This window comes from Falco peregrinus, chromosome 1 (genome assembly GCF_023634155.1).
Source record: "Falco peregrinus isolate bFalPer1 chromosome 1, bFalPer1.pri, whole genome shotgun sequence".
NCBI classification, from domain to species: domain Eukaryota; kingdom Metazoa; phylum Chordata; class Aves; order Falconiformes; family Falconidae; genus Falco; species Falco peregrinus.
Window position 1 is genome coordinate 93,931,184 of NC_073721.1, and position 11,634 is coordinate 93,942,817.

At 39.0% G+C, this 11,634-nt stretch overlaps 1 protein-coding gene across 3 annotated transcripts in view; it reads left to right on the forward strand.

The window, feature by feature from the left end:
- Positions 1-11,634, forward strand: part of TECPR2 (tectonin beta-propeller repeat containing 2) — a 59,603-nt gene that overhangs the window by 40,572 nt on the left and 7,397 nt on the right. The window contains exons 18-21 of one of the 3 annotated variants that reach the window (XR_008745717.1): positions 231-372; positions 1,557-1,706; positions 1,973-2,185; positions 3,501-4,216. Coding sequence is in view for 1 of the 3 variants with exons in the window: in XM_055795417.1 (XP_055651392.1) it covers positions 231-372; positions 1,557-1,706; positions 1,973-2,130 (450 nt within the window). In the remaining 2 variants the exon portion in view is untranslated. Of the gene's footprint in view, positions 1-230; positions 373-1,556; positions 1,707-1,972; positions 4,217-11,634 lie in introns of those variants that run through there. The other 2 variants (XR_008745719.1, XM_055795417.1) reach the window with 2 other exon arrangements.

Sequence of the window (11,634 nt, forward strand, 5' to 3'; positions counted from 1 at the left end):
TTAATATGTTTATCAGTAACTTTGGGTGACATTCATTCATGTCCCTTTTCTGTTTAGGAAGGGATTGATTTTTTGGAAAACTGAGAATTTTGTACAATGACAAATAATGTTCAGTTATGATTTCTTCCTGTCTTTAGTATCCGGTAAATATTTTACTTCTCTTGGGTACTTCTATGAAGCACAAATGATACAATAGTACAAAGTTTAAATACTGTGCTTAATTTTTATAGCCAGTAGGAATCAACTTGGTCAGCATTCATTCAAGTCCAAATGATCAGATGTTGTGGGCAATTGATAACAAATGGAATGTCCATGTACGAGTTGGAATTACAGATGAAATGCCTGTAGGCACTGACTGGGAGCATGTACCAGGTAAAATTTAATGCATCAGTTCCTTGTTCTTTCTGCCATTTTCTCAGTGTTGTTTTTTGGGGAGTTTTTTGGATAGCAATGCTTAAATAAAACATTTTTCTCAGCAACTAAGTGGGGTTATTTATAAAGAGGACCTTGGTTTTACTTGAAAACACTATGTTGTTAACTGAAGAGAAATCTGATTTTTGTGATGAATTTCTGTTTGTTATTAATTCAGTGGCAGCAGCATGAAATAAGTGGTACGGTTCCCTTTCAGTTAGAACTAAAGCAGTATTCCTAAGCAATAGGAAACTACTGTGCTATGTGGTTTTGTATTTAAATATGACATACGGTTCCTATCTAGATGTGGCTAACAAAAACTTAATGCTATTCTGCACATTCTGCACACTATTAATCCTGTGTGCTGGATGCATTCTGGATTAGGTAATTACATTTTTGCCTTGCCTGTAAATAAAACTTGAAACTTGATTTTAGTTGTTTTTTTCTAAATTACTTGTGTATTAATACTATCTGCTTTTAAAGTATTTTTTCACTGCATAAATGCATGGCACTTAGTTGTGGAATAATTGCCTTCTTGTGAAGAAGGGGAGAAAAAAAAAAAGACAATGTCCATGATGTTAACCATTTTTAGAGAAACTAAAGTTATAACTGTTGGGTTATTCCCCATGTGGTAGTAAAATAAATCGGAGGCTCCAAAAGTATGTTATGAAAGTCCTCTAATTGGTTGTTGCTTGTGGCTGTGCCCACATAACAAAACATTATCCACAGTCTGATACACTTATGGTCAGTAGGTGCAGTGAGTACAAAATCTGCAATTAAAAATCTTTTTTTTGTTCACCAGTGTTTCATGTGCTGCAAGTGGCCTACTTTTTGATATTCTGCTGTTCACAGGGCTAGAAGCTCAGATTTGAACAGCGTCTACTCTGTTCAGCTCCCCTGAAGTCAGTGGAAGGAAATAGGAGGTCCTAAATTGCCCTTTGGCCAATCCTTTCGTAGAAAGCCTCTTGGAAAACTAGCTATTTCTTTGTGCCTTTTATAATGGAGAGTTTTCCTCCAGTATTAGTATAAAAATACATAAAAACTGTTACAGTCTTGCTGTCTTCTCTTAGTAAACTTTTCTGCAGGTGTATTTAGTATATAAGAAAGCCTGTGTTTATACCCTCTTCACATCCAATTATCTTTAGGTTTGCAGGCTTGTCAGCTGGCTATAAGTACAAGGACTGTTTGGGCACGCTGTCCTAATGGAGATGTAGCTCGTCGATATGGCATTACTGACAAGAATCCAGCAGGAGACTACTGGAAGAAGATTCCTGGGAATGTCTCACGTTTAACAGGTAGGTTGGTTCTGCATGACAGTCCAAAATACTGCGATGACTGCTTTGACTTCTGCCTGGTGGTGCTCCAGCTGACCATCTGCAGGGAGCGCTGCGCTCTCTATGTGCTTTGTGGAATGTGGGAGTTTCATCAAGGGTGCCTTTATCACATTAGTAAAAATCTTCTCTAGATATAATGAGGAAAAGAGATCCAAATGTTATTTATTTCATGTTTATAATTGGAACCTGCTACCTTAATTAAAAGATGGATAATTTGTGCTTTGCAGTGACCCCTCTAGATGAACTGTGGGCGATCAGTACTTCAGGATCCCTTCTCCAGCGCCTCACTAAGACCTTTAGCCATTCCCATAGTTTGCAGAAAAATAACGACGCTTCTGTTCTGCTTCACCCTGACGACTTTGAAGATGAATGGGAAGTGATATGAAGTTTCTTGAGCTTGTGAAGCAGTGAAAAACACAGGAGGACAGAATTTCTGTAATGTATGTACAGAATATTGGATCTAAAAGCCACTCATATTGGACCTGTGATATTAGCACTTTTGTATTGAAAACCTGACCTGTTAAATAGCCCCCAAGCTGTGAGTTCTGATGTTTGTTCCATTATCTCTTGGGAGACTCTTTAGGTGTGGCATACTGCAATTGTTATACCGTACTACTGTAGAAGCTCCTTTGGAAATACAACTTTTAAGTTAATCTTACTAGCAATGAAAGTGACTACTTCACAACAGCATGCACACTAATACATGTGTACTTAATTTTGAGAAGGAATTCTGTTGCATTAAATATTTCTCTACAGCAGAAACATTAAGCATTTCTCAATTTCTTCTTGTACTTGGAACCCCAAACTGCTGGGAATGCTCTCCGACTATCGTACATATATTTAGAATTATTTTCCCTTGCAGCATGGAGGAAAATATGGCAAAGTATTTTCTTAGTAAGATCTCAGAACATAATGATTACACGGCATTGGTGTTGAAATGAACTTAGTTTGATCCATTTCCATATAAATGCCTGCAAGCCTATACCAGCCTTCCATTTCTAGAAATTTGGTTCATAATTTGGCTTCGTTCACAAGGGAGAAGTTTGGATTACACCTAATATCAAAAGGAATTTTGCCCATTTCACACAGCCGTCAGGAGGCTGACAGAGTTTGGGGGGTAAGTCCCACTATGGAATAGGAAGAAGTTGCATGTTGGGTTTGTAGTACAAAGCAGGAATGTACAAGGCAGCTTTCGTAATTCTGGTTGTGCTATATTTGTGCCTCCAGCCAGTGCTTTAACATTTGGACTCAAATTGTTTTGAGTACCAAACTTAGATGTAGTAAAAGAAAAAATGGTAATTGATAGAATTACCTATATATCCCGTTAAAAATTGTGATATTGTGAGAAAATACTTAACAATATTCTGATTTTTAGCTATGTTAGCTAAATTTTGAAGTGTCTTATGCTTAACAGATGTTGCAACAGAGGTGTGTGATGAACTGGGAAGTAACTGGAGTTAATAATTGCCATTTATTTTTCTTTAAACTAAATCTCCTTTGAAAGATACCTCATCTTTTTTAAGCAATAGAACTATAGATGAGAGAACCTGAGTTCAGTATGTAGGTGGAGGAGTTATTTTGTGTTCATTCTAAGCTTGTAAATCATCAGGATGTTTTAAGCAGCTGCTAACCAATACTGTAAGAGAGCCAGCTTCAGAAAAGGCCAGAAGTTGAAAAGTGGGGATGTTTCTGTTTTGAGAACTTAATATATACAGAAAAGGATGTGTTTTCTTTTTAACCTGTGTTCTCTTCCAGAATAATCCATGCGTTTACTGCACTAAACTTGGAACAAACATGGTGCAAGGTGAGAATGTGAATCGGTGGAGAGAGAGCCAAGTTATGTGGCTTATTTTTTTGGTAGCACTTGTGATATTGGCTGTCAGTTCTCAGTCTGATCTTTCAGTCTTACAGGGAGGACAGATTTGTTTCCCTTTTACAGGTGATATGTTTGCTTCATTGCTATCTCATCCATATATGGAGATTATCCCACAGGGTTTTTTTAGCCTGTCTGGCAGTAGATGTAATGGAATCAGCTTGTGAAGTAACCCAGTCTGTTTTATGCAAGCATAGCTTGGTATCTTGAGGACCCCAAAGAAGCTGAAATTCAGCCTAAAAAGTATCTTGTGGCAGCTTCTGAGTCAATGACTTTGGAGAAGGGACATGAGTACTTCTCTGTGCCCTGCCAAGCACCAGATGCTCAAGTACAATGGCATTATTTAATAGTGACACTTTTGTATTACATTTTTCAAAGTTATCTTAGCAATGGCTTGAGCTTGCTAGTTGTTTATTTACTGTATAATACTGTACCTTGCTATGGTCATTAATATTAAATTGGTGTCAAGAGCTCTTACCATACTACTTTTTAGGGTAGTTTTAATGAAATTAGGATGGGGTTTTTACTTTTATTTCTGTATTTAGGTTTTGTTTGTGCTTTGAGACAAGTGCAATAAACTAGATTTTTAAGAAATAAATTACTGTGGTAAGACTCATCTGTTGTATGATTCACAAGAGAGTTTTCTGTGTCTGGAAATTGTCCTGATGCAGCAGGCAGACATGCTTAATAAGCCCCTCCCCTGCTGTTATCCCAGACAATATGGTAATGACAATGTAAGCACCCGGATATTGTAAAGTTTACTTCATATGGTTTTTAAGTGGTGACTGATGTGTCAAACCAACAAAAATGGTTTTCTTCCAAGCAAAGACAATTGAACACTTCTCATATTTGAATATTAAGCATATTGCCTGCATATTAAGATGGCCTTGCTGTAATAAAGTAAACAAATTTATTTCCTTGCATGCTAGACAAAAATGGCACTTGAATGTTTAATATTTTAGCTTTCAGTGAAGGGTATGTCTGTGCAGTCGCAGCTAGAAAGTGTTCAGGCAGAAAATGGGTGATTGTACCATGCGCTGTAACTGCACCCTTCCTTGCATTTTAAAATATCTCAGCTCATCTGAAGATTTCCTGAGTTTCTGGCCTTTAACTGGAACCAGAGAGTACCTTGGCTTCACTCACTTCCCAGGGGGCAGAACTGTTTCCTGATGGAGTTGGGACCTCGGTAACTTCACACAAGAAAGCATAACAATGGTTAATGATGCTTCTGACACTTAAACCCGCTTCCAGCCACAGGAATCCTGTTTGGATTCAGGTGGCAATGTCCTTGCTAATTATCATAGCTTTTATCTTGACAAACCGGCTCAGCTGCTTCTGCTGGCTCCTGCAGGGAGATGGTAGGCTCCTTACAGCACCAGCCTCTTGCTGTTATGCCGGAGTAATCTTTATGTAGAAGCTTAAGGAAGTTCAGGTGACTGGATGAGTTGGTGTGAAACAGCCATCTGGGATATCTACGCAACCCTTGTTCTTTGTCTTGCAGAAATAAAAAGGAATAGGATCATGTTAAATGGTGCAAAGAAAATCTTTCACTACCAAGTGTCAACAAAGTAAGTGAATTGCTTAAGTAAGATAGTAGAACTACTGTTAAGAAACACTGCTGCCACTAAGAAAATGATAAAGAGAAACACTTAATTATGGACTTGGGTCATTGTCTAAACATAGCTTTATTTATACACGTAGAAAGAGTCACATTTATTCCAAACTCTTTGAACCTGTACAAAGAGCTGCTTTGATGCAATGGGCAAGAACCCCCCCTTCGTCATTACACACACAGGTGAATGTCAGGTCTGAAGCCCCTAACTCCTCTACGTTACTTCTCAATAGATGAGTCTTGTCAAGTATCTCGAAGGCGCTTGTGGGTTATTTCAGACTAGCATGGCATTCTGGCTTGTCTTTTTGCTTCTCTCTTAACATTCCCTTTAATGAGTGAGCTATTACTAGTTGTTTCTGCTGCAGTTCTTGCTACATTTCAAGGAACAACCTTGGCACAACTTTCAGTGAACGCTGTTCTGAGTGTAAAGGCTTGAAATTCAAGTGCCTGTATGCCTATGGCTTTGCCTTGTTATTTAGCTATTAGAAAAGCATAAATTCTGAATGAAGATATGGAGATCTCCTCATTACTTTGGTGAAAAATTTCTGGTCTTCAGTTTTTACATTAACCAGCCCTGTCTGTATCCCATCCCTACCATCAGGACTAGAGAGATAAGATCTGCATTGAGGATTTCTAGCTGCAAAATGTGAGATGCAAGCTTTATTCCTCTTGCAGCCTTCCTGAAAGTGAAAGTTGCATGTTGGAAATAGTATTATGGTGGCAGGTAGCCAGCAGGTGGTTGTATCCCTTGGCAAACAAAGTAGATCACCTTGATTGTTTGATAATGAGTTATTGTAGTTAAAAGTAACCACTCTCACATCAGCAGAACAGAAGAGAACTTGTAGTATAGAGGACTGGATTTTAATTACTGGAAAGTGAAAGTTGAGTTGCGGTCATTATCTTTTGTGAATTACTACAGCCAGAGCTCCACTGATAACTTCATTTATCCAGATACTTTATCTCCCTAGTCTGCTGAATGGTTTATCACATAAATAGCTATGAATTTCTCATCACTTGAAATCAAGATAGGAAGTGAGGGTTTGGGTTCAGTGCAGGAAATGTTGTAGATAATACTGTGGCTGGTATTATAGTGGAAGCTAGGTGAAATTACCATTATGATTCCTTTGGTCTTTGAGTTTATCTAATTCAAAATCTATTTGAATAGGCCTATCAGAGTTGTTACATTAGCCACAAAGTTAAAATCTTGCTTGATGCTAGCGAGGAAAAAAAAAACCCACTAAGAAAAAGTAAAGATCTGTTTGAGAAACTTTATGTTCTTATGGAATGTGGGCTTTTTATATACAAATATATATATATAAAAGCTTTGATTTCTGTTCTCTAAAAGCTATTACAATGATGATAAAATACCTAAAAAATACTAATTCCTCCAAACTGAAAAAACGCCCTTTCTATCTTGGCCCTCAGAAATTACTAAAATACACTGATTTTTATAGCCTGTGATTCTCTGGATAGAGTCACTAAATAGTGCACAACGGAATAGCACCGAGTGGAGCTGTAGTTACGAATTAATCTTCTAAACATTATTCACTATTTCTGTCCAATATAGAAGAAACCAGTGACTTATTTTTCCTTTTTAGTATACCTTTCTCATAACCTCTGCTGAGATTCACTTACAGCAGGTAAAGGAAGGAGATGTCAATTTACAGCACTCGTGTTTTGAATCTCATATCCAGAGAAAAGACATTTAAAGATGTGTACAGAATTGTACTAATGTCCATCTTGAATTTACACAGGTTGACTGCATGCTTTATTTCTATTCAAGTGCACCTGTAGTCTAATCAGTATAGTGAGCCTTTGCCAGGAGCTGTCCGTTGTCGGGATGGTATCTTGTAGGTAGAATGGAGAAGTGGCGTAGATGTTATATCTATTAAAGCATAAAATGAGAATACAGAGTAGGTGACTCCTTGCTGAAGTTGTTACAGTGCTGTGTTTTGCCTGACCATGGCGGGAGGAATTTGGCAAAGCTTTCCTGGGTCAGGTGAAAGATCAAGCGAATTAGACCTCTCCCAGAAAAAAAAACCAACAAACAAACCACCAAAGACTGGGAGAAAAGGTCCAGGGAAGCACCCAGCCGGCTGCCTGGCATGTGTGCAGGGGGACGTACAAAAAAGAATGAATTTACTTGAGCTGCAGGGGGAAAAATGCAACCATCAGCAAGAAACCCCACAGTCCCTGGCTGTTATAGGGGACAGACCGGTCAGCTGATCGTGGGGAAGTGCAAAGTAAGTAGGGTAATTGCTAGGGTGGCTGAGATTTTACTTGCTCAGCTCCCACGCTTGTCTTGCTAAATCCGTTCTGTGCCTCAACAGATGGGCTATAGTCTGTTCCCTCCATGAGCCGCACCCAGCACTCGAAATTGGGAATAACAAACATGTGAAGCGGTGGATCTGCAGTTCATTCCGTGGTGCTGTAGTGAAAGTCAGTCCTTTCAAGTTAGGGAGAACATGGTAAATGATCAGCACAACACTTTGAAGTAACAGGTTTAGCACTGTTAATTCACTTTGTAATTACTGTAATAATGATGCTGACCTTGTTAAATATTAACATTGATGCCCTAGGTACTTGTGTAGGAGCTCTATTGGGCTTCAGGTCTAATTAGTAGTTACTTAAAATACTATCAGCATGGGGTCTGTGTTTAAAACAACAACAAAAAAACCTGAAAGATGTGTTTGTCTGTACTAAGAACAGATGCATTGGAGAGCTGAATCCTGTTGCTTTTCAGGCCTGCTGACTTTTCTTTGCTTAGTGGAGAGATCGTTCTCCCGTCCTTCCATTAACAACTACATGATTACGCGGCACCCATATAGAGCATTCTTGGGAGGAAAACAGAGTTTTGTATGTCACCTTTCCTTCCTCCCCATCTTGCCACTTCTAATTGCTGTAGGACAGGAGTTGGGGTCTAGGGAGGTAGCGAAGCAGCTCCTTCTACTTAAGCTTTGCTATTTTATTAAAACCGAAGCTAAAGCCAGCAAGTTTTCACGTAACCTTTAGACTTGTTCATAGTCCTTTGCAGCATGTTTTTCGCCATTGTTGGCGTCTTGCAATACAGAAACTTTTAAAACCTGATTTTAATAGAAGAATTTCAAGATGGAAGGTGACAGATGGTTGGTGGTTCGTTTGTGGGGTTTTTAATGGGCAAGAGATACTGTATCTTGCCAGATGAGTTTCCAAAGCATACTGAGCAAAGTGAGCTCAGCTTTCACTTAAAAGGCCATGCTTCATTTAATCCCAAAGTTTTGCAATCATACATCCAGTGATTTCTCAAAGCCAGATTTAGGAGTAGGTTGGCATCTTGCTGTCAGGTTCAGAAACCTAAGGAATAATAATTGTCTCTGCAGAACTGTGCTGCTAAGAGCTAACCCTTGGTGTCTTCCATAGCATATTTGTTCTGGACAGTATGGACAGGCTCATAGCCTACTTATGATTCGTTACCTTGTGAGTTTTGCCAGCTTCCGTGGTGGATAATAGGAATCTTTTGCAGATCTTGGCAAATGTCTGGTTTCTTAGGCCTGCCTCTAATGATTCTTGCTTTAGGTCTAGTGTTCCCTGGTACAGTTCCTGAAGTCAGCCAAGGTGCAATGCGTCAACACAACAGAGACATAAAAAAAATCCCCAATCAGTTGTTACAAATGAAACTTCCTTCATGTTTCAATTTCACCAAATTTCATGCAGTTTTTAATTTTAAAAGTTAGCACTGAGTGGCACAGCACTTGTTGTATCTACCATCTACAATTTTTTGAGGACCTTAATGGGTCACAGTGACTTTTAGCTTGAGCTGGGTAATTTTGAAATCCGGCATCTAATGGACCCAATAATTAGGCCTGTCTCTGTGTACCCAGATGATTTGCATATCATTATTCCATTTGCTTTCTGCATTCAAGATTCTCATCTTTCATTATCAATCTTTGTTCGTTTTATGAGTACCAACTTGTACTGAGTGTGTAAATTTAAAGGAGTGATTCCCTAAATTCTTAAGTACATTGACCTAGGTCATCACTAAAACTTCCTTGCAGATTTTCCTGCAGTTCTTCTATCAGGCTTTTAATAAAAATCACTGCCGAAGTTGTATGCTGCTGTAAACTGAATGTGGCCTAATTGTCAGTGCCCTGATGGAGCATCGTTTGAGAATCACTGCTCCGGAAACAATGCTGCAGTAGAAATATGTACATATTCTTGCCGTCTCAAAAAAATAAATAATTTGGAAACTATTGAAAAATGAGTTTATTTTTGTTTATTAACACTGGTATCGTTGATCTCTTGGCTTATATTTAGCTGTTTTCCTAATAGATTTACAATATCTGAATTCAGTTATTAAGTTAAGCTCAGGAAATACTGGTAACAATAAAAATCATACCGTGGTGACTAGAAAAAAAAACTTGAAAACTTACTTTGTGAAAACACAGCCAGGCAAGTAAGAGAATATTGGAACACTTGCTTTTCATATTTAGCCCTATATAAATCCATGGGAAAGCTTTCACTACAATGGTTCTGGATATGGCCTCAGGAATATTATTAGTAGGATCTAAGGCCTCTCTAGAGGCAACTCTGCTTCTGTTCAGCCAAATAAGGGATGTTTTTGGAAGCCATCCCAGGCAAGTGATTTTGCAAAATAAATGCATCTACTTTGTATGAAGGGATAGCCAGGTACTGAGTGTCTTTCTTCCTTGGTACTGACTCAGTTTTAACATGGATTCCACTTGGGGAAGGAATCATCTTTCTCCCCCATCCCAGTGTCTCTGTTCCAGTCCAGATAAGTGAAGCCATTTTTGGAAGCCATTCTGTTCCACTGCTTGGGAAACAGGAGCATATCTTTTCAAAAAATATTCAAGTCATAGGACAACCTGTGTAGTAGGTTTTGTATAGGATTTGCAGGTTTGGTCCTGGTTTGGGGTGAAGCTCTTTGGCATTGCATAATGCTAACGTAGTTTTGTTTCCCTCCGTTATTGGTATGCTCACACCTAGGTTACTATAAACAGTTAGAAGCGCCTGAATTTTAGAGAAGTTATGTGAAAGCCAGTATTGATAATGAACTGGACAGAGATAATGACTTGGGGAGGGGGGCGGGAATAAAAATCAAAGAGCCTTTAAAGAATACCTGCCTTAATCCATGGTTGCTAGGATGAGTAGAGGTAAGATGATGGTTTCAGGGAATGCTGAAGAGTCTAGTTTGACTTATTGAAGAAGAATGAGGAAAGTAGAATCAGACTTAATGACAGGAAACATTTCCTCACAAGAAGGCTTGTACTGTCGTCAGGAAGTGGTGGCAGTCCCATTGTGTGAAGCATTTAAGACTGGACAGAGGGAACAATTCCAGTCATGATGTAAAGGGATGAGAACATCTATCAGAGCCATTTACTGTTTTGTTGCTTTGCTTGATTCTTTTATGTAGGTAGTATTACCTTGTTTTCACTTCTTTAAGTACTCTTAGGTCTTTCTGTGTTCTGTTTGGAAGATCTGAATGGCATTAGCAGAAAGTCAGTGCTTTTGAAGGTGCAGAACATGTGCATCTTCCATTGATGTCATTTGGTGCTGTGGACACTCAGCATTTCTGCAAAGCAGTCTTCCAGCTATTTTGGTTTATACGTGAGAACATTCAGGGCTTATTGATGGCCTGTGTGAAAACAGTTCCATTTATTGTAGAGGAGGCATGAAAGCGACCAGCTGTCTAGTAATACATGTAACATCACCGGTAATAGCTGTAAAGTAAGTGGGGGTTTGTTTGGTTCTTACTATTTTCTGAATCAGTATGTTAAGAGCATAAGATGAGAAGGATTCATTTGACCACTGGTGATTTGACATTACAACAATACAGCAGATTTATAAAAGGAAAATGGTTAGACTTATATAGTGAATCCATTTTAATCGAGCTCTAGGTGCTGGTTTCAGTAACATTTCTCCCCAGAGGTGATCCCCTCCACAAGTGGATGCTCACATGTAGTATCAGCCTTTGTATTCATCAGGCCTGAGCTGTGTGGTGTAACCTTTTTATTTATTACCTGGTAATTTGCACCAAAGCCAGCCATCTCACGTATTTCTCCACATTTTCTTGTGGCAGCAGGGCTTTCTGAAGGGATGATCAGCAGTAAACTTGTCTTTACCTATAGGCAGATTAAGGAGAGCAAGCAAGAAACAGGAGTTGATGGTTTGCTGCTGACAGACTTACTGTGCTTGGGAGCAGTTTCCAGATGCTTCTTAGAAAGAAGTAAACCTGAGTGGTGAGCAGGGTGGGGTGACCCTTGCTAACCAGATGTTCAGCAGGGCATCAGGCTTGGTGTAAGGGCTTGAGGGTACTGTGATGGACAGGGCAAGTACCTCCTATGGTAATAGAAAAGCGAGCAGCAATCTTATGAAGAATTATTTTTTCCCCATTGCACAGACTGGGG